General features: G+C 48.1%; 9 protein-coding genes across 9 annotated transcripts; 5 read left to right on the top strand and 4 right to left on the bottom strand.

Moving 5' to 3' along the window:
* Nucleotides 1–446: 446 nt before the first annotated feature.
* Nucleotides 447–2,258, top strand: N7466_009073 (sugar porter family MFS transporter; the record flags this gene model as incomplete). Its single annotated transcript, XM_057168462.1, has 6 exons — nucleotides 447–624; nucleotides 712–991; nucleotides 1,032–1,388; nucleotides 1,445–1,804; nucleotides 1,870–2,030; nucleotides 2,095–2,258. 6 exons carry the CDS (start codon nucleotides 447–449, stop codon nucleotides 2,256–2,258), a joined length of 1,500 nt encoding a protein of 499 aa, XP_057019093.1.
* An 813-nt stretch (nucleotides 2,259–3,071) lies between these two features.
* N7466_009072 (putative RING finger domain protein) lies at nucleotides 3,072–3,915 on the top strand (the record flags this gene model as incomplete). The annotated part of the gene is made up of 3 exons (XM_057168461.1): nucleotides 3,072–3,163; nucleotides 3,424–3,630; nucleotides 3,732–3,915. 3 exons carry the CDS (start codon nucleotides 3,072–3,074, stop codon nucleotides 3,913–3,915), a joined length of 483 nt encoding a protein of 160 aa, XP_057019092.1.
* A 409-nt stretch (nucleotides 3,916–4,324) lies between these two features.
* Nucleotides 4,325–6,617, bottom strand: N7466_009071 (uncharacterized protein; the record flags this gene model as incomplete). Its single annotated transcript, XM_057168460.1, has 5 exons — nucleotides 4,325–4,681; nucleotides 4,749–5,031; nucleotides 5,096–5,519; nucleotides 5,582–6,310; nucleotides 6,389–6,617. 5 exons carry the CDS (start codon nucleotides 6,615–6,617, stop codon nucleotides 4,325–4,327), a joined length of 2,022 nt encoding a protein of 673 aa, XP_057019091.1.
* A 641-nt stretch (nucleotides 6,618–7,258) lies between these two features.
* Nucleotides 7,259–9,225, bottom strand: N7466_009070 (Tyrosine-protein phosphatase cdcA; the record flags this gene model as incomplete). The annotated part of the gene is made up of 4 exons (XM_057168459.1): nucleotides 7,259–7,771; nucleotides 7,854–8,511; nucleotides 8,571–9,108; nucleotides 9,186–9,225. 4 exons carry the CDS (start codon nucleotides 9,223–9,225, stop codon nucleotides 7,259–7,261), a joined length of 1,749 nt encoding a protein of 582 aa, XP_057019090.1.
* A 3,959-nt stretch (nucleotides 9,226–13,184) lies between these two features.
* Nucleotides 13,185–14,494, top strand: N7466_009069 (uncharacterized protein; the record flags this gene model as incomplete). Its single annotated transcript, XM_057168458.1, has 5 exons — nucleotides 13,185–13,506; nucleotides 13,572–13,835; nucleotides 13,900–14,172; nucleotides 14,235–14,309; nucleotides 14,364–14,494. The coding sequence occupies 5 exons, from the start codon at nucleotides 13,185–13,187 to the stop codon at nucleotides 14,492–14,494; spliced, it is 1,065 nt and encodes a 354-aa protein (XP_057019089.1).
* A 567-nt stretch (nucleotides 14,495–15,061) lies between these two features.
* Nucleotides 15,062–15,524, top strand: N7466_009068 (CTAG/PCC1 family protein; the record flags this gene model as incomplete). Its single annotated transcript, XM_057168457.1, has 2 exons — nucleotides 15,062–15,108; nucleotides 15,197–15,524. The coding sequence occupies 2 exons, from the start codon at nucleotides 15,062–15,064 to the stop codon at nucleotides 15,522–15,524; spliced, it is 375 nt and encodes a 124-aa protein (XP_057019088.1).
* An 826-nt stretch (nucleotides 15,525–16,350) lies between these two features.
* Nucleotides 16,351–17,259, top strand: N7466_009067 (glutathione peroxidase; the record flags this gene model as incomplete). The annotated part of the gene is made up of 2 exons (XM_057168456.1): nucleotides 16,351–16,594; nucleotides 16,763–17,259. The coding sequence occupies 2 exons, from the start codon at nucleotides 16,351–16,353 to the stop codon at nucleotides 17,257–17,259; spliced, it is 741 nt and encodes a 246-aa protein (XP_057019087.1).
* Nucleotides 17,260–17,675: 416 nt separating this feature from the next.
* N7466_009066 (translin) lies at nucleotides 17,676–19,052 on the bottom strand (the record flags this gene model as incomplete). Its single annotated transcript, XM_057168455.1, has 8 exons — nucleotides 17,676–17,750; nucleotides 17,819–17,968; nucleotides 18,031–18,116; nucleotides 18,204–18,309; nucleotides 18,365–18,498; nucleotides 18,647–18,700; nucleotides 18,813–18,849; nucleotides 18,987–19,052. 8 exons carry the CDS (start codon nucleotides 19,050–19,052, stop codon nucleotides 17,676–17,678), a joined length of 708 nt encoding a protein of 235 aa, XP_057019086.1.
* A 647-nt stretch (nucleotides 19,053–19,699) lies between these two features.
* Nucleotides 19,700–20,304, bottom strand: N7466_009065 (DIM1 family thioredoxin-like protein; the record flags this gene model as incomplete). The annotated part of the gene is made up of 4 exons (XM_057168454.1): nucleotides 19,700–19,725; nucleotides 19,786–20,028; nucleotides 20,088–20,135; nucleotides 20,190–20,304. 4 exons carry the CDS (start codon nucleotides 20,302–20,304, stop codon nucleotides 19,700–19,702), a joined length of 432 nt encoding a protein of 143 aa, XP_057019085.1.
* Between the last annotated feature and the right edge of the window lie 1,371 nt (nucleotides 20,305–21,675).

Genomic DNA, 21,675 nt, shown 5'->3' with positions numbered 1-21,675 from the left:
TGAGAAGAGACTTGAGAAGAGACTTGAGAATAGACTTGAGAAGAGACTTGAGAAGAGACTTGAGAATAGACTTGAGAATAGACTTGAGAAGAGACTTGAGAATAGACTTGAGAATAGACTTCGCAATCTGTCTCTATCCAGATTCCAGATGCTTTTCCGGTTTCCCCACAGTCTGATACTTGATAGGCCAGGGCCCAGAACGCAGATCCACCACAAACCCCGGACTTTGGATTTTCTGGTCCGTGTTCGCTGTTCCTTGCGGACCTTGCCCCCTGTCACTCTAGCTTGGCTGTTCACTGCTGTTTTCCCCTAGCCCCCGCACTTTGAGCCCATGCGAGTCAGGAACGGGAAAGCTCAGTCTTGCCGTGATGTAGATCAATTGCGGAGATATTCTTGTCTTTATCCACGCTGTTCTAGAAATCATTCAAAGGCCCACTCTGTTGACAATGGGGCGATCATACTCTGTTTTCATAGCTGCATTGGCGGCGATGGGCTCATTTCTGTTCGGATATGATAGTGGTGTCATGACCGACGTGATTGACTCTACAAATTTCCTGCAATCCTTTCATACGACGCAGACTTCAGCAATCATCGGTGCTATCAATAGTACCTATTCGGGTGGTGGTAAGTCCCTCTAGCTCTGATAAGCCGGTGTACATATGATAGAGATGCCTCGCCAATTTCTAACATTCATATTTTCCTGTCAATTAGCCATGATCGGTGCCTTTCAGGGTGGTTACACCGTGGACCGGTTCGGCCGCAAAATCACTATCCAGATGGGTGCTTTGATCTGCCTCGTCGGCGCAACGCTTCAGGCGGCGGCTCAGAATTTACCCATGATCCTTGTTGGTCGGATCTTGGCGGGTTGGGGTGTCGGGATCATGTCCATGGCGGTCCCGGTCTACCAAGCCGAATTTGCGCATCCCCGCTCCCGGGGCTTGATTGTGGGGTTGTCGCAGCAGATGATTGGTATTGGGTTTATTGTTAGCACGTATGGCTCCCTGGTCTCGACTCAACAAGTATCTCATTAGAACCAACATTTTGGTCGAAGCTAACCGGAATGTTAGATGGGTAGGATACGGTTCTCTCCGTGCGCCAAACTCCAGTCAACTCCAATGGCGGTTGCCTCTAGCCTTCCAGGTTATACCAGCGCTTATTCTCGTTATCGGCATGACCTTTGTACCTGAGTCTCCGCGATTCCTCATCGAGAAAGGTCGCCACACAGAGGCAATGTGCGTGCTCCGAAAGTTGCATTCCGATGGAACGAATGACGAGTGGATTGAAGCCGAGTTCAACAATATATGTCAAGCCCATGAATCTGGGAAGTCGGCTGTAGCCCCTGGTTGGGTGTCGATGTTCACTGTTCCAAAGTGGCGGACTCGTATGCTGTATGTTCCGGATCAATCCCTTGCTCCCTTTTGACTTTCCACGCTCACAGTTGCAGCCATGGCCTTGCAGTCCAGGTGTTCACCCAAATGACTGGTGTTAACGTGATCACGTATTACCAGACAATCATGTACAAAGCCCTGGGGATTACGGGTGGTCGCGACACCCTCATCGCAGGGGTTTACAACTGTGTCGGCCCGCTTGCTAACCTTATTTTCGTGGTGTTTTTCCTCGACCGAGTCGGACGCCGGAAGCCCCTGCTATTCGGCACAGTAGCGATTTCCATAGCGCTCGCGTGTGAGGCCATTCTCGCCTGGAAGAACCCCAACGGCGAACGAATCGGATATAGCATCGGTGGAGTGTTTTTCATTTTTGCCGTATCGGTTGCCTTCTCGGTCTCGTTTGGGCCGTGTAGCTGGTGCGACCCTCCACTCCGCCCCCTCTTTTTTTCAAATCATGTTCCACTTCTCACATTCAGTACAGGGTGTATATGGCCGAGGTCATGCCCATGCAAATCCGCGGCAAGGGCAATGCATTTTCAGTGGGGATTGGGAACTGGGCGGTCAGTACCGTGTGGAATCAGGTCTCACCAACTGCTCTTGGACAGATCCAGTGGAGGTTTTATTTTGTATTTGTGGCATGGAGTGAGTCTCCGTCATCCCTTCAAAGCTGCGTTGTGGATCCCCCTGCTGACAGTTTCCCGTGTAGATCTCTGCGTCACATTTCCGATCATTTATTTCTTTTTTCTGGAGACCAAGCAGAAGACACTTGAGGAGATAGATGATCTTTTTGATCGGTCGGATCGGATACCTGCAGTGATTCCGGTAGAGTCAGAAAAGGTAGTATTGTCGAATGTTGAACATGCTCTTTGAAAACACAGAGAAATAAAGTATGGAGAAAGTATGGAGAAGTGGAGAGAAAGTGGAGAAATGGATAAAGTGACGAGTTAGATGGAAGTGGGCAGTGGGCAGTGTGGCACCACAACTCTTTACATCTTTACACAAATCAACCCACGTCGATAAAAACCACTCATCTGACCATGATTTTTTTACTTTCCACAACCTAAAAACAAGATGGAAAACGGAAATTCAAATTTAATCCAATCACTGCAAAAAGCTGAAAAAAGAATAGGACATTTCAGCCGATCAACATTCCCACTAAGTACCTTGGCCCGCACATCCCTTCCAACAACTCGAATCACCATTGGTTCCACGGGTGCACAAGGGGAAGAGACGAAAAAGAAAAGAAACAAGAGTCAACGAGGGAAACTAAAGCGCATCTCGTGTTATTCCCAGCTTCTCCCCGCTTTGAATGCGTCGATCCTCTTCATACCTGAGCCGAAAAGGTCGCCACTGTCAGCTCTCGGCTCACAGCTCCCAAGCTTACACCTTTAATTTGAAGACTATTTCGTTTGCACTTTTTTTTTTTCTTTGCAAAATTTTCTTTCCTTACTTCCCTCCCTGGTCGACTTTCCTACCGCGAACTTCCTTATTGGAGCTGACTTGGATCCTGGGCGTTTCACATTGCGTTGCGCTGCAATACGATCTATTTCTAGCTCCAGGGAGAGGATCAGTTTTCCACCGCTGACAAGCTCGTATTGGATTACATTGAAGATAAGATCGCGCATCTATCGCCATCCCCTGCTGGTCGATCGCGCGACTGAGGATTCTCCAAAAGGTGGGGAAATGGCCGAAGATGATAACCTCAAGACGAGCCATATGGCCATTGTCTTGGGTATTGGGCTCGGGGTGGTGCTACTGATCGTATTAAGCCTGGTGTGAGTTATCTTTGACTTTTCTTTTCTGTTTTTGTTTCCCTTCTTTCCAGTCTTTCTGTTTCACTTTCACTTTCTTTTAATTTGATTTTATGATACTTTTATGAGGGTCTTTCGAGGTTTCCTTGTATATTCATTAGGAGAAGCCCCAGGCTTGAAGACGACTCTTTTCGACTCTCCTCTTTGATCCCATTGAATTCTATTCAATTCCGACAGTGCCGAACCTCCTGAATTACCCTCCGATTTTGTGCGACACGAACCAGCGACGAGAAAGTACTGACAATCCAACCCAGTTTGACGATTGTTGTTAACCGACGCGATCGCCGCGCTTTCCTGCAATCAAAGAAGAATCCCGATCAACGACTGGCTAGTCTAGATGCCGTATCACCCACCCGCACATTGGAACAATGGTGGACCATGACTAAGGGCAAAATGGGCCTTTCGGAGGCTGTGGATGGCCAGTTTGTCTGGTATGCATGCATCCATACCCCCTTGCTCGCTCTATTTCTCTCAAAAAATACAACTCATATATGCGTGCGAAAATGGGATTTGGCTGATCATGTTAATCTAGCGCCGTATGTCTGGAGCAGGTGGGCCGGTCTGAAGAAATAAGGGAGTTACGCTGCTTGCATGTTTTCCATCGGGAATGCCTGGAGAAGTGGTTCTTGGGTGATCATTATAATTGTCCGCTGTGCCATCGCGCATATTTTGTTGCGGAGACTCCGCCTCGGCATGATTATGTCTGGATGGTATGATTATTTAGGAGCACTGGGGTGGATCATTTGAACATTTTACACGATCAAGGATATGCGTTCAAATATATGGTAACACCCGATATTAATGATTATGAAATTATGATGATTCAAATGTTGAGGATTATGGTATTCAACCTTATTTTGCAGCTTTCAAAGTTACAATACTCAAGTCCTGGTAGGTAGTATGCCTATCATACAGCTCCCTATTTTTTTCTATAACATTTGAAAACTTCCTGGCCATCAAGAGGCAATTTATCAATCGAAATGAGTCAGAGAGACTGGAAGCCAGTCAGTATTAATTTTTAGTGTGAGGGAATCTCTCCATGCCGCCTGGGCACAGTCGTTTGTCATTAAGCATGGGCTACATATGGGCTAAATGATCTATATACTGCATTTCAAAAAGAGTCCCCTATGGTGCGAATCCGCCAGCGCCGGGAAAGTACTCAGTAAAATCCCAGGCGTTATAATTTGACCAGTCCAGAAAGCTAGAAAGGCCAGAAGTAACATCGTGCACCATATCCGCTTGCACTGGCTGTGGATCCAGTAATTGGTCCAAGATGCGAGAAAGCTTCTTCTCCGCTTCTTTGCAGGTATGGTAGTTCCCATGGCCAGGTTTCGATACCCATGACAACAACGAGATGAAAACGCTAATATTGCGAATTATTTCAGCGCGCGGCAATGCCACGTTATGAGGGCCAGGTTCGTGAGACTGGTGTAGGAGCTCGACAAGAAGCACGCTGGCACTTGGAAGACCGTAAGTGAGGGCCTGTGTCAAGTTAGTAAAACTGCTGCCTTCCAGAGTTGTACAACCGAAGTTAGGGATGCAAACGTACAATCCAGGAATAATGCGCTGCAAAGTCCATCATGGGACTTCGCTGAGAAGTGATGGTAACGACAATTGCGAGGACTCGGCGGGAAACATCACAGAGAGCGGCTTGCCCAGTGTTTGTGTGCTTTATCAGAGCCCGTTGGAGAAGGAAGCAGGTATATAGATAGCTTAGGTAAATATAAACGATTGTCAACCATCCATGATGAAATTCATCATTGGATTGGCGATCGTATCGAAGATGATCGGGGGTTGCATGCCATATTTTGCGTACATCTTCTTCGATTTCACTATTTCATAAACATGATATGTTAGAGACGGATGAGAAGCCGATAAATTATAGCATCAGCTCACTTTGTTCTGCGGACCAGGTCGTGAATATCAGGATTCCCTAACGCGATATCAAGGGTTTTTTCTCTCGCAACAGCCAGATGGAAACGGAGCCGTGAGGGTGACATTCTATGCCGAGCTCCTTGCGTATTCCAGCCGTTACTGTCAAGCTCTGACACTGCTTTGTCAAGAGCGTCTCCCCCTGCAATAAGAACGTCGTCGCTCAGATCTAGCGGGGGAGTCAAAGTGCAATATCGATAGTTCATTAGAGGTGGCCGACCGACAAATGTGGCCATCATCTTGTCTATATAGAAACCTGAGATGAAACAGCCTCTTCGCCATTGGCGGAGAAAAAAGGGATAGTTTTCGGCACTATCGGTATCAAGATGGATACCTGCGGCATAGATCGTAGCGACCAAGTCACCTAATCGACGCCATGCTTCATAACCTAGAGTATGTGTTAGACAGTTTGTACATAGGAGGTCGCCAAGTGCCAAAGGTAAGACATACTCGAGTCTCCATATTGCTGCGTTCGAAGCATGACATCGTTATATTGCAGATAAGCAAGCAGCTCATTCGCCGAAGAAGCCTGGTCACAGAAACCAAGGCAAACGGTACTGGCTCCTATCAACTGTTCCAGCAGCCGTTCCTTGACCTGCGGGTCCTCAATGCCCTGAGAGACCTCGGGATCATTCTCCGGTGTGATCATGAGCTGTTGACCGCACACAGAAAAAATATTCCCCAGAGCCTCCCACCGAATATTCCGGCCAGTAAACGAGGCACAGTAATCTTTAACGGTCATCGACGGATATGCTTTCATTGCGCGTGATGAGTTCTGGAATATCTGCGTGGCCAAGTTCTGCAGCTCAGGCATAAGATTGCTAGGATTGAGCCCATCAAAGATCTCTTGAACCGAATCAAGCATAGCATCCAATACTATACTAGGAATGACCGCATTCCACGACCGACTATACCATTTCTCAACCAACGCTCGCCGGGAACTGAGGTTATAAAGGAACAGCAAAACGTCTGCCCCGGACCGGGCTCGCTCGGGCTCCACTGACAGGACAGGATATGAATCCGAACTCTCTTCCGGTTCAAAGGGAATTTCATTGCGATGCTCCGTCAGAATCGCAGTGTAGCTTGTGGATCCCAGGTAGCCAGGAAGAGCAGATTGAGCCTCTAACGAAGCAAAAATGCGACCACTTCCCAAGGATCCCGGGCTTGAGGCACTAGATTCTTGTTAGAGAAACTCCGAGTCAGAAGTGGCGGGGCAAATGGATGTTTACTTGGAAGTTGGCTGGCTCGTTAACTGACTGTTGGAGGATATTACCGTTGGCCTGATATTTTGTAAAGATCTCCGTCTGGTCATTGGGGCTGGATGATAGAAACATTTGTCGCTCATCCGCTTAGACGCGCATCGGTGACAGACGGGTCGCTCATGGTCGCATCGCTGCTTTGACCGACGACAAGGCTCGCAGGACTGCAACGCGCCATTTCGCCGGGTCGCGGGTGATTGCGAGCGCCGATCATCAGTATTTCTCATTGTATTGGCCCATGGGGCTGGAAAGGTTCAAAGTAGATGTGAGGCGATTGAGGAGAAAGTGCGAATCAAATCTTCCCAAAGTAGTTTAGCGTCGAGCCATGGTTCGGAGTCGGGATTGAATAAAGTCAAGAAGCATAGTAATCCAGTCTGCAGCCATTAAGGATTGAATATGGCTTTACACACAACCTATTTCTAATATGGACAGATTTGGAAGATTTTACGATTCAGAGTGAGCATGAAGTATTGTGGGATCGTGAAATTGATTGTCGTTTCGCCATTCAAATTGACACGTACAGAAAAACCCTGTAACAGAACGCCATGCCAGGAGGGCGGAGAAACCAGAAAGAATTTAGACAATCGGAATCGACGGCATTTATGACAGCTTCAAAGTCACCCAAGAACGAAACAGAAGAATTAAAGCACAAAAACCAAACGCCAAGCAGAACATGCCAAAGACCCTAATGTCACGCCAGAAAAACCCGAAGTAAAAAATGTGAAGACGAAGAGAAGTAAACATTAAGAGCATTCAAATGCAGCAGAAAATGGGGTATGCGAAAGGTTGCCCCGAGGAGGCAGGAAGAATGTAATGTGTCGCCGCAGGCAGACAGAGTGGAAGAAAAGGAAATCAAGAGGCACATCCCTTATTGAACAGGTCGAACAGCGCGAGCGGGGCTTGATGTGCTTCCGATGCGACCACTGGGCTTGCGAACGCCTCGGGATTCACCCTTGGAGCTATCTGTTGCCCGCCGGGGGCTGGTGCGAACCTTGCTAACAGAAATAGGGGCGCCACCACTCTTGCGGCTGATAGGAGTCTTGGGGGCGGCATTTTCGACCCAGTTCTCCTGATCATCATGGATGTCATCTGTCAAGGTGTAGCTGGCAGTGACAGTTGCTGAGTAGCTGATGGATCGTGTAGGTGATGCAACAGGAGACTTTGATGATTTCTTGGCCAACATACGAAGCTGAATCTCTTCGTCACTCTCACTGCTCTCGTTGCTGAGGCGGTGGCCCTTGCTGCGCTGTTCACTCTTGTGTCCTTCATGCTCCACAGCTAGTGATCCAGATGCGGTGCGGGAGTAAGGGTGGTGACGAGAGTCCTTTCGGTGCGACTTACGGGGTTGACCGGGGGTTGGAGCTGGGAGGTTCTCCTCATACTGGTTGGCAGCGCCTTCGTTGTGATCCGATTTCCCCAAGAGCAGCGCGCTTTGAGTGAGTGTTGTTGGGAGGTGTGGAAACAACGCCATTGCTTGCGCGCTTCTTGGTTGACATACGAGCAGGAGTGACAGGGGCGGACTGTGCCATCTTCTCGCGCATGCTGTCCTCAAACCACCATTCGCGGAACGAGCCCTGGTTGAGATGCAGCCAGTGTTGCTGAGGTCCTACAACCATGCCAGGTCGCATGAATCGCATGAAAGAAATGACTTCATTGGCAGTGAAGCCATAGCGGTAGATCAGATAGGCACCAATCAAGCATCCCGTGCGACCAAGGCCTGCCTTGCAGTGAACAGCAATACCCTTGTTCTTCACGGTGATCATCTCATGGGCCATCTTGATGAACTTGCGTACAAGTTGTAGGGGTGGGCAAGTGCCGTCTTCGAAGATCATATCGATATGAGCGATACCCATAGCTGTGAAGTAAGACGGGCTGTAAAGCTCCGAATTCAACCGAACCACAAGACCCACATTCCGCGACGCGAAGTGAACTAGGACATTCTTGAATGACAAAGGCAGTTTGGCAGAGCAAACCTCAGAGATGGTGGAGGGCAGGGCATCGTATTCGGGGGTGTTTGCGGGGACCGGCTCCACGGGTTGATGTTGAGGGGAAGCGAAAGCGAGGAAATCTTGTGTCACCCAGTTGAAGTCACCCATATCGACTCTCTCAAACTTTTCATATCTGCGATACTAATTAGTATATTGTAGGACAAGGGTGGAAAATAAGGTTTAGGTACATACTCTTCAAGGTTGAAGTCTCGGAGACCGCACAGACCCTTCTCTTTGGCCTTCCACACTCCATATACAACGTCTTGGATGTTCAAGACGAAATCCGCCTGGCTGTATCCAGCATCGCGGAACGGCATGTATGGAGGATCAGCCTGTGCAATCGGTGCGAGGGCCAAGTGGGGTGGCCATGACTGGATTAGGACCATGTAGCATGCAACAAGGCATGCTGCGTTCGCACGGCTTCGCGCATCGGTCTTGCTGTAGAAGACCACGGGCCGGTCGCTGTTGGCTGGGTCGCCGAGAATCTCATGGAAAAGTACTGCAAATCTGTACAAGTGGCCAATGTGGAGTGGGCCAAAGTCCGCGTGGAAGGCATTGTAAAGGAGAGTATCATCGACGGTGAAGTACACGGGGCTGCGACGCTTGGTGCTAGGTGTAGCTGGGGGTTGAGCACGCGACCGCTTGCTTGGGGACTTGGAGGACTCGGCAGGGAATGGGAAGTGCGTTCTAGAGCTTGGTGCGGAGTCATAGGATGCCAGATACAGGCGGTCTGATGTTTTGTTTGTTGTTAGACCCCACCATTTTCAAACATTTCGGATGACAACAATAACAACATTGATCACGCACCTGCGATGTATTCAATCATTTTGCCAGAATCAAGCGACATGTTGTCGATGAGTAGGTTGCGACTTCAGTAGGTATGGAACAACGAAGGTAAAATGATGCAAGCTTGAACAGCGTCGCAAATGGTCACTTTTGGTGACGGTGCCCGATGGTGTGGAAAACACGAAGTTCGACAATTGATAGGATACAAAGACCTTAAACGCTCATGATCTTAAAGACCTGAGGAATAATGAAAAGGACGAAAGGTAATGATAAGTGCCTGGGTAAGAGGAACTTCACAAGGTTGAAGAGTGGAAGAAGAATCTCATGGTGTTGGGGTTATTAATTGCCATGCCACGCTAACGATGTTATGTTGTGCTGGGCCTGATTGGGATTAGTGTCCGCCGTTGGCTCGACAACCATCAGCTATGTGTGGCCTCAGGCCGGCAATAAAGTTGGAGAGATTACCTCAGCCAAACATTGCCCCCAAGATTGGATTAAACTCCATCAAAATGATCCATCATGATTTGTACACTCGTCTTTCCCCTCTCTGCAATGCAGCTTGGGCTGTCTGGCTTGCATGAAATACATAAATGTTACTTCTTGTTGGCGGTTGTTGCCTAGGCATCTGCAATGTTTTCCCTTCTATCAAAACATCCAAACATAACATTTCATCAGGGCGGTAAGGTGTCGATGCCTGAAACGGGCAACCTATGCTAGGCAGTCCAAACATTGGAAGCATTCCACAGAACTAGTGAAGAATTGTGCTCACCTGATCTCATCAACAATGTTGACCGCCACCTGAGATCCGCGGAAAAAGCCGTGCCGGGTATCGCGTGACCTGGCATTGCCGCTGAGGTCTTGAAACATTTGCATACATGTATGTTGGTATGCATATCCATGGATATGTATCGCTGCTGCGAGCGTATCCACATGCACATGTGTGCAGTCCACGGGTGCATGTACCTAAACATCAACATTTGAACGTAATCAATAATTCCTCAGGTGTATTTATATGCCTGTCTTCCTTCCAGTCTACTACTTGACTTGAAATAATTTCATTACATAGACTATTCCTTTTGGTTTACTTGGTCTCTACTGGTAGGACTTTGTTGAATATGGAGCGAGCGACTCGCGGAAAAAGGAGGTGATATCCCAAAAATATTGGAATTTCTCCAAGGACTTCCAAGTGTGTCCTCGAAATGAACAGCACGGATCTGCTCCTCAGTTCTTTCTATCTGAGGAAGCACGCGAATAGCCTCTAATAACTCGAGAATGGCAAGTTGGTGGCACGGGATGTCGATACCAACATCTCACAAAAAATAACCAACACAGTCGCCTTTGGTCACGACGGAATTTTGGCGCTTATCTGTCACGCGCGAAATGAGCTTATGAGTGGCATCCTGTGGTGAACAGGGTCGGATGTGCTGTAGCGCTCAATGAACTTTCGCACCATTTGAATTTCATCCAAGGTCGGGGGTCGTCCTCGTCCGGGCCAGGGTGAGTGTAGCGTTACCACTTAGTGCAGTCGTCTCTCATTGTTACCAAATTTTCATATTGCTCGTAAACGGGGGTTGTGGATGAAAGATGTCACCCTTGCAATGTTTGAATAAGTAATTTGATTAATGTGAAGCAGGAAGCGCCGTGCACGTGGGGACAAAATCGTTGCAACAGAGGTGTGTGACAGAGAAAAGCAACGGACAAAGTAAGAGAAAGAATGGCTCAGGAGGTGAGACAAATCAAGAAGAGCTGAAGTCCTGAGATAGGGATCACCTGAGCCCGCTTCTCAGTAGAAGAGTTTATCTTTCGGTTTCCTAAATGTTTACTGGTTGTAACCCCAGCGCGTGACCTTCAATGTTGGAAGTAAAACGAGTGTTTGCCTGATTGTGTTAATCCCGTTGATTTTTGCAGCCTGGTCTATCCTAACGGTCCACTATAAATATGTACTCCTACTTTCATATAATGTCTTTACAAAAGTCCGTTGAGGGGATTCATGTGCGACTTGAGTTGATTTTACAAGTCACTTTAAGTGATGGCCTGGGTCTAGTCATGTTATACAAACCTGGAAAGTATGGGGAATCGGATATGTATAAGCACTGGAGGTATGGGGTACATAGTACATGTAGTGCAGGAAAGCGGAGAAAATTTGAAGGAATGACCTAGGAAGCCACTTGAAAGAACCGTTTAAATTTGTCATCCAACCAACATTGAACGTTGAAACCTTCAATATTGAGTGCATCAGCTGCCATGACTGGAAAATTGATATGAGTGACTGCTTGAAATAGACCTTGAGTAGTAATCAGTGAGCCTGACTCTCAGTACTCTCATGAAAGCAGCGGGAGCTCAGAAGTCAGCACCGAATTACTACAGTCACTCTCTAAAGTTTTTACTACAACATCCATGGATTTAACCATCTACCTTGGCCCTTTTTATTTATATTATATTCCAACCTTCAAAGAAAAATTCCAGAGGTCGTTGGATACAACAAAATTTTGGGAGATCTACATGGACCTTAAAGGGAAAGTCTCTAGGGCTTGGAAACAACACCACGTATCTTCGAAGATATAAGGAATATACAGTACCTACTTACCTAGACACTGGGGCAACTGGGCACATGCATTGATCTTTAACCTTGGAACTTCAATGTTGGAAGACCCATTGCCAAGGACTGAACGGTCCACCGGCGCACTTTCCAGGACCATGTTGATGGTTAAGGTTCAAATGGTAGGAGCCTTTTGAAAGCTCGATAGGAAGGTTGCGATACGGAGTATTTTTTGCCACTCTAGTTGTTTGTTGACATTCAATGTTCTGCGCAGAGTCGCAGACTGATCAGATCCAGGGTTGTTTGTCCCCGGTGATTGGCTCCCGCCTCGATCTATTTGCCGAGGCCCTCCCGAGTCCCGACTCCTGGACTCCCAACGGTCAACCTCCAAGGCTCAGAACGTGGACTACTGTAGTGTCCGGAGGGCAAATCCAAAAGGCAACACATCGCCGAAGCGACAAATATCGATTGTCTCTTGATCAAACAATGGCTCAGTGTCTGGAAACTATTTCCCCCTTGGGTCAGTGCACGATCGACACAGGGTTATTGAACGGGCGTCAGTAAAGAGCCACGGGAAGGTAGGGTCAGCGGGCGATGCATCCAAAGAGTTGGCCTATCTTAAAAAAAAAAGAAAAACAAAGTTGAATCGACAGGGCAATAGCAGGACCCTTTTTCGAGCGTCGTCCGATATTAACGCCCTTGCCTCGGCCACCCCACCACACAGGTCATAGCGGATGCACCCGCGCCATCCCTAGCATGCGAAAATGAAATGAGGCCCTGTCCGGGTGATAGCTTGCAACACTAGGCAATTAACCCAGCAGAGCTTTGGAAACGTCTTCAATATTTCCTTCGAATTAAAAGAAGAAGCGATCATTCAATGACATTTCACTTTTGGTGCTCCATACTGAAAGCCTAACGTGACAGGAATATGATCTATACCCAAGCCTCAAGGTAGTACCTAGAGGTTCATTTTGGAAATGACCAACGCGGCTCTGGCAACCAATGGCCCTTTAATTAGTCTTGATGCCCTTGCTGAAAGCCTATCCGACTTTTTCCAAATCGAGTACACCGCCCATAAGAAAAAAACCTTCGATATCCTGCATCAAGAGATTTCATTGGAGCTCATGTGGGCCTTCGACACTACTAGTTACATGGTGCTGCGGATGGCACTTCCTAATGTCGATCATCATCAGCCATGGCCGAAACGGACAAAAAAAAGCGCCGGGGAACCATGGACCCCTGGTGATCCCGGTGCAATACATGCGAGGAGCTCACTGGGACAACATGTAGCTGCTCGAGCTCATCAAAACAACCAAAAGGAGATGTATAAAATCCGGTCTAGCACCACTCCTTCTACACCCTCCCAGTCCACTCACTACTCAAGTCACTCATTCCTTCCCTTTCGCTCTTTGCAGTCACTTGTCAACTCAACACAGTCGCTCTTTTGACAAAGCTTAACCCAAAATCAATCAACCGCCATAATGAAGTTTTCTGGATTTTCTGTTTCTCTTGCCCTTGCGAGCGCTTTATCCGTCTCTGCTCTTCCCACCCTTCCGGGTCGCACTGACCTTAGCGCTCTTCCCGGTCGTACCGCTGTGGGTGATGCTGCGAGTTCGACCGATGGCACTGCCGCTGCTATGAAGCGTCGTGACGGTGGCGATGCCCTTGGCGGAGCTGTCTATGGCGTGACCGGCTCTTCAAATGGACTTGTTGGTATCGTTGGTAGTGCTGCCGGCACTGCTGAGAGCACCTCCGCTGGTGCCGTTGGAACTGCCGAGAGCACGGTTGCTGGCGTGGTTCCTGGTGAGTTTCAACTCATAGATACCGTCTCAAATTAGAGAGAATATCTGGTGCTAACAACACATTAGCCAAGCGTGAAGTTCCTGGTCTTAATGGCCTTAGCGCTCTGCCCGGCGGTACCGTCGTCGGTGAAGTTGAGGGTACGACCGAGGCAGCAGTTGGTAGCGTGAAGCGTGATGGTAGCACTGATGCTGTTGCCGGAGCCGTCTATGGCGTGACTAGCTCTACGAATGGAATTGTTGGCGTTGCTGGTAGTGCTGCTGGCACTGGTGAGAGTACCGCCGCTGGTGCCGTTGGAACTGTCGAGAGCACGGCCGCTGGTGTCATTCCTGGTAAGTTTCAATTGAGATACCCCGTCCAAAATGGAATTAGTATCTAGTGCTAACAACACATTAGCCAAGCGTGAAGTTCCTGGTCTTAATGGCCTTAGCGCTCTGCCCGGTGGTACCGTCGTCGGTGAAGTTGAGGGTACGGCCGAGGGAGCTGCTGCTGGCATGAAGCGTGATGTGAAGCGTGACAGCACTGATGCCCTTACCGGAACCGTCTATGGCGTGACTGAATCTACGAATGGACTTGTTGGTATCGCTGGTAGTGCTGCCGGCACTGCTGAGACCACCTCTGCTGGTGCTGTTGGAACCGTTGAGAGCACGGTTGCTGGTGTCGTTCCTGGTAAGTCTCAATCGACAAACGCCGACCGAACGTCAAATAACATATGATTAACAGTGTAATAGCCAAGCGTCAGCTACCCGGCCTCGGTAACGTTGTCGATGCTTCCGTTCAGAACGATCTTGGCATGTTGACCGGCAGTATGTTTACATGATCCTCTCCCTAAAATGAACCTGGCTCACCTTTTATCCTAGACCCATCTGGCCTCATTGGCGCCCTCGCTGGCCTGCAGACTGCTCTTTCAACTGGCAACATTCTTCCTAGCCAGATCTCCAGCCTTCCTGTTGAGTTCGAGTACGTCGTCGAGTTCCTCTACACCGCTTAAATGCCCTTGCAATCTTAATAGAGCATTTGGACATTGTCTGTCTGCATTCAAGGTGTCATGACATTGTTGATTCGGTGTGGCCTTTACCTTCTTGTTTTAATTCTTTTCTTCCCCGTCATACCTCGGGCTCTTGCTTGATCAAGCTTTTGTACTATATCCGACGAGTGCGCTTCTCTATTTATGATGACCGTTCGCAACATCTGGCTGTTTGCCATGAAATTGTTCCAATTTGCTAGAATATGACGTCTCTTAATTCCCGATAATGCCTAAGAGAAATCTGGAGCATCGCATGTAGTCAGTACCATGGAAAGTCGCCATTTGGTAAGCTAGTAGTAACTCGCGTCCGATTTTAACTATATTTACCTTGGCCCTTGGACACAAATACTTCAAGCTGAAAGGAGTGGAGATGCTGAGTCACCCTCTCACCCCTCGAACTCAGAAATAAGATATTCAACTTCACTCAGCAATTGTACCTTGAACGCTACGACACGTTCTTAAGCGATACAGACATTTATCTTCTCGGTTTCCTTATCAATCTTCATTCCATCGACATCCATAACAACAACCATGGCAGCTACCGCACCACCTCCGCAATCCGAATTCCCTTGCTCGTTGTACGATCACCCCACCTCCCCACGTACAGATCAGCAACACGCGTGCAATACTCTCTCTTGTCGGATACTATGCTGACCCAGATCACAGAGCAATTTCAATTCCACTGCCAACCCAGCGTCTTGCCTCGGCTGCCCTGCAAACTCTTGATGTCGACCCTGAGTTGTCCGCCTCTGTGCGACGCACTCTGACCCTTACAACCCCCGCCTCCGAAACGGCGACCGAGCCCCAAGAAAAGAAGCAGAAACAAGATCCCAACTCTGATGAGTCCAAGACCGTTTTGTTGGTCAACTACTACGCCACTACGAACCGCATGCTCCGAGTCGCTGTCAATGGATTCATGGAAAGCTTCGGTGTTATTCTCGGCGTGATGACCGAGCTAGACGTTGATGTGCTCAAAGCCGAATTTGAAGGTTGAATTCGGGAGGCGTTTTGCATTATCTGATCGATGAAACCCAAAGTGCGGGATATGACTGTGCAACTGTAGGCAGTGCTTACGAGGTCGGAAGAGCTACTCGAACCTGTTAACCGGTTGCCGCCAGGGGCGCATGGTGCTTTCTGCATGACGCATCGCTATCTTCATATGAACAAGGCGCTGTTGATCAACCCATACCCCCTGTCACCCTGTGTACTTTCCCGAAAAGGGGGGTCTGGACCGCAGACACAGGGCGAAGACCTTAGTACTTGGCCGAGGTTGATCAGAACAGTCTTGAGATTGATTTGAAGGTATCCATGGTGTGGGGTGCTTGTTGGTCATACAAACAATTGATCCTAGCATCGGAAAATGACCTCCATTCGGTACCTTAATGCCGCAAGGAAGTATTTGCATTTGTGTTCTTGGCACGGACACATGCCAATTTGGGGTGGAATCGAGACCGTCCCGCTCTTCTAAGCAGAAATCCATAATCATCTCCCGCTCCAAAATGAACCGTTGTACACGAATCCATCCATCGTTTTCGTTTACCCGTGCCAATTTTGTGCACAAATAGACCGGATAAGCTTTACGTTATGCATCAGTGGGACTTGAAGGTGGATCATAGAATCAATAGAAGAAGAAAAAAAGAAGTTGCCCAAACAGAAAAGCAAGAAGCGTTCACAGATCAACCAATCAGAGCACTTGGATTGAATGGGATCGGCTCGGCTGCAGGGATACCCCGCCGGCCCTTCAAGGCTCCGTGTCTGGACCTGTGATCATTGGTAATTGCCTGTTAAGACTGGTACCTATTTTCTCGAAGTCTCTCTCAATGCAATCAATACAAAAGCAGTACCTGCGCACCATCCTTCGTCGCTCCTATCCCAAGTCTTGGCTCACTCCCCGTATCATTCGCGACCGTTACTACTCTACGACGTCATCGAGTTCTCGTCTCCAACACAGCTCCAAGCCTCTTCAGCCTCGGCCGCAACACCTAATCTTCTCTTCACCCCTCACCACCCAAACCGCAAGAATGTCTTCCGCCACCTCTTTCTTTGAATTTGAGCCCGTTGACAGTACGTCCCCCACAAGTCTCATTCACAATACCGCTCCCCCTGTTTCTCTCAGCTCTTTTTGCGACAGATGAGCTGCGCCTTCTCGGTGGCTCCATGATCCATCTGCCCATGCGCCATAATCACTCAAGACTTGGAAGAACTCATTCACTAACCACTTTCTACCAACAGAGAAGGGCGCTCCCTTCCCCCTCAGCTCCCTCGACGGCAAGGTCGTCCTCGTCGTGAACACCGCCTCCAAGTGCGGTTTCACCCCTCAGTTCGAGGGCCTCGAGAAGCTCTACCAAACCCTCAAGGCCAAATACCCCGAAGACTTCACGATCCTCGGCTTCCCCTGCAACCAGTTCGGCGGTCAAGACCCCGGCTCCAACGACGATATCCAGTCCTTCTGCCAGCTCAACTACGGTGTCACTTTCCCCGTGCTCGGCAAAATCGACGTCAACGGCAACGAGGCCGCGCCCATCTTCTCCTGGCTCAAGGAGCAGCAGCCCGGTGTTATGGGTCTGAAGCGCATTAAGTGGAACTTCGAGAAGTTCCTTGTTGGCGCTGATGGCAAGGTTGTCTCCCGCTACTCGTCTTTGACTAAGCCCGAGGGTCTCCAGGAGACTATTGAGAAGGAGATTGAGAAGGCCAAGAAGGCCGGTACTCTTGCTTCTTCTAAGCAGTAAGCAAGCTCAGTTGATGTGAGCTGGATGTCCCTCTCTGCTTTATATCCGGGATGAGGCTGTTTTGATACCAATTTTTCTTATTTTGTTTTTTTTTTTGGAATGTATACATAATTTTGTGATTGGGTTTATATAATTTCGGTATCCCCTTTACTAAATACGATTATCCGTCTACAAGATGGGTCTGAAACTGAGATTTAGCACATCTTCAAATCGTAGGAACTTGGAGCGTCATCCACAGATAAAAGTAATAGCTGCTGTTCACGGGGACCTTGGAAGACAATATATGATTATTGCTAGCTAGGTCGAAAGAAAAGATTGCCTAGAACGCTTGTCCACTGACATTCGTGTGCCTCATCAAATTCTGATGGCAATAGGCTTCTTCGCCGTTCTTTCTGAAGAAATCGGTTATATCACGATTAAACAGCAGCGCCGCCCTTGGGGATGAGGTTGCGCAACGAAAGATCATAAACCACATCTTCAACCTTCTTGACCTGTTTATCGTAGACACGTTAGCACCTTCCATCGTTCCATATGAGACGATTGAAAAGAATCGACTTACGCTGTACTTGATTCCATCGCTTCGCTTGCGAAGAATGTCATTCTTCAGGTTCAGCAGCTGGAATCCAGCGAAGAGCTCCTTGATGAAGTTGCCAATCTGGGTGGGGCGTTCATAGTCACCCAGAGTCACAGAGTTGACAGCCAGACGAGACTGTAATCAAATCAGCCATTCCATGTTCTGTCTGGTAAAGGAATAAATGGTTGCATATTTACCAGCTCTTCAACCATAGAGATCAGCGCCAGAAGGTACTCCTCAATAGTCAGGTGGAAGGCATCTTGCTCCTTCAGGTTGACAGGGACTGCGGTTGGAAAACTTGTCAGTATCACCTCTTATCACTTTCTTTGCCCGTTTTCTATTGGTTCATGCATGTAGAATGTCCACATACCCTCCAGGAACTTTCCGACGTCCTCAATAGTCATGAACGAGGTGGAGTCAGGGCCCTTGTGCTCCTGAAGTCCACCAAGCCAAGCGCACAGCTCAACGTAAGAAACCTAAATCGAGACACTTAATCGCCGTTTCCAATTTGTCAGGCACGGGAAAACGCACCAGGTTTTGCAACTCTCGTGACCACACGTTGTTGTACTTGTAGAATGGGTGCTTGTCTGCCACAGCCTTCAGCCGGGCGACATCTTGCTTCTGGGCAATAATTGCCGCAGTTGCATCATCAAGGACAGATTTGACTGTGTTTTTCAAGTTAGCCAAGTTATTATGTTGGAGTTCGTAAAAAATCCAAGCTATCGTGTAATGTCACTGGCGGCACACAACACAACGCGCGACACCAAACAAGGTCAGGAATAGCTTCCAAATATATCGAAACGATCTACTTACTCTGATCGGTCGGGGTAGAGTGTGCCCTTGAGAGAATTGCCTGTGTAGAGCGCCCTAAAGAAAACACGATCAGCGTCCAATCAATTTTGCAGCCGTGTTGGCGGGACTCGTCATATCTCAGAAAAGAAAATTCGAGCCTTGAAATCAGGTGCGAAGTGAAATGTACCCTTTCGTGCAAGAGTCTGGACAATGTCGTGTAGTTCCTGAACAATCACTGTCAGATTTGTCTGATGGCCATATATTACGTGTAGCGGGTGTGCTTGAGCTTGAGCTTCGGCTTGGGCTTGGCACGCGAAGAATTTCGCTATACGCGGATTGCAAGAATTCTTGGTGAACTCACGTCACGGACGGTGGTCTCCTCGTCGATCTTGGTCTGGAGATCCTCGAAAATACGTTGGTCGATCATTTTGGCGTTAGATTGGGTGAAGGTTGATGGGGGATGATCAAGCGATGAGAGAAGAAAGTGTTGCGGTGGGTGATTGGTGGTCGTGGTGAGTTGAGAGTTACGTCAAAAACGACTATTATCAACAAACGTTGAACAAGCAGTAAGTGCTTGGTGAATCGATTGGTCGAGGACAAAATGGCTTGCGAGAAACTTAAAGAGTCAGTTTATTCCTTATTTCTGCTGTCTTTACCTACTAGGAATCATTGATGATCTTGTAAGATACGACTACCTTGAAGCGACTGAGAGTCGCGCAAGGTGATAAGATTTATCTACGGTGCATTTACTTGTTTGATCAATACGTTCTTGTCAATGCTTAAATTGAATGAAGCTCTTTTACTTGTTGATCTCTGTCGGCTCATGTTTTTATGGCCTTAGAGTCCGGATATACCTGTACATACTAAGCGCACATCAGCAGGCCCATAAATTTGGTTGAATGAACAGTCGTGGACAGAATCGATTCCTTATCAAAGCTCCCATATCCCCCTGAGATCTCCTGATCTTCGCCTCTCTTTTTATTTCTAGCGATCGTAATCGTAAACATCATGAATTGGGGGTGTGCCGTCGAGCACACATCACCCGAAGCCGCCGTTGTGCCGAAGAGGCCTCGTTTAGTACCGGTATCTGGTCGAGTAATCTGCATAATTGTCAGCGTGTGCCCAAATTCACAAGCTTAAAGCTGGATTGGGGGACGTACCCTTTGGGCTGACGACCAAACCACGACCCTTCTTTGCGCCCTTGTAGATGGTCTCGATGATGTCGATCAACTCCTGCTTGTCCTCCAGCACCCAGTTCAACTTGTTGTTGTTACCCGTACCAAAATCGCACATCATATGTTTGTTTCGATAGAAGTACATGATCGTCATCGGGTCGTAAAGCTCGTACATGGTGCTGAAGTCGGGTACCTCGTCGAGGTCGCAGAGGTAGATCACGGCGAAGTCTAGTGGGTGTTGATGTTAGGACTCGTTCGTTGGGGTAAAACGCCGTGATTGGACTCACTCTTCACTCGTTCGGCAATTTTGTAGAGGACTTCATCTTGACGAATGCCTAGTCGGTAGGAATTAGTGTCGCGACCTCGGCAGAACAGTACAAGAAACTCACAGTCGGGATCGTGATCGCGGCCAAACCGGATGACCACAAGGCGCTCTTCTTCAGATAAAATGGCCTGGTCAACGTGCCAGGCTGATCGCAAGTGAGGCAGAACAATGGAACCCATGGCGCTGTTTCTGTGACTGAGAGATAGTACTGCGTTCGGTCAAACTCACGGGTGAAAATTGGAGAAGCTGGAGCTTATCGCAGCACCCCGCGATAGGGTCAGGTGACGACCGATCGACAGACTACAGTACTAAAGTTAAGTGGATTTCGAGAGGTTTTTGATAATTCAATATTTGGCATTTATTGGAGGTTTAAAAGGCTGAACAATTGCGCTTACTGGGTGCTTCGTAATTGACACTACAACTCGCAAATGTCTCGTTGTCACCCACCTGGGCACCTAAGGCCTCATCCATCCATCATGGATGCCCACATATATTTACAAATCCCCCCCACCATAAAATCACATGCGCATCTGGAACTGCTTATGTACTGCCCGTCCACTCACCTGAATATTCATTCGCAAATTCCCCAACCAGGATTCGAAGATTCCAGAATAACCTTATATACCTACTATGCAGCTTGATATCGAAATAGGTTGGTCCTGACCTCGGGAATAAGGCACCAGTATTTCCAAATATATTGACCCATGTACAAATGATTATTTGTAGTACCATACATATACAGGCGCTGTCAACTAGACCTACATGTGGATTATTCCAAGCCCAACTGGAGATCCATACTGTTGGAGCGGTTTTGGGAAACATCTTGGAATTGATTCAATGAATGACCAACATTGAACAGCACCAGTCTGCAGTCAAGTGCTCAAGTGCTTGGAACTGTACATTAAAAACCTTGGAAGTTCCACTGAGTTACCAGCGGCTATTTAGTCCAAAACCTTGGAACCACCTCCAACACGGTTGTGGATCCCTTGGACATTGAATGTTTACTACTCGGGTCAACATTCTGATGCTCGTCTGTTCACCCCTTTACTTGAGCACTTCCAATTGCGATCTTGGAAGGTCGTGGATGCACTTAGATGCCCAAGATCTACCAGTTGACCTTTTGGTACATCCATAGTACGCACAGAGTACTATGTAAGGCGTAGTAGGTACTATCTAGTAGATGCCTGTGCTACATTATCAGGCGTAGGCTTGAAACCTGTTTACATGTAATCTATGAGGCACTTAATGTTTCCAAGGTTGACACCTCAAGTCTGTCTTATCTTCCGCTCTAAGCCGGCGAGTGGTGCCAGACACCGCCTCAACAAACTATGGGCCAAGACAGTCTAAGCCTCAGAAGGCGAAAGAATATTGGGGATTATTGAGTGGGAGACGGAAAAGCTTTTGCTGTTCCAATCATAAACCCGATCTGAAGGTGCCCACAGGCCCAAAGAGGTATAGTGGATACGTACTATTCGATGCGCCATTCTGAAATCAAAACAAGCCCCAAAGACAAAGCTCGCTAAGCTTGGCAAAACATGGACCGAATCACT

This window comes from Penicillium verhagenii, assembly GCF_028828195.1.
Source record: "Penicillium verhagenii strain IBT 33310 chromosome Unknown utg000008l_segment0_segment0, whole genome shotgun sequence".
NCBI lineage: Eukaryota > Fungi > Ascomycota > Eurotiomycetes > Eurotiales > Aspergillaceae > Penicillium > Penicillium verhagenii.
This window is presented reverse-complemented; position numbering and strand designations above follow the sequence as displayed.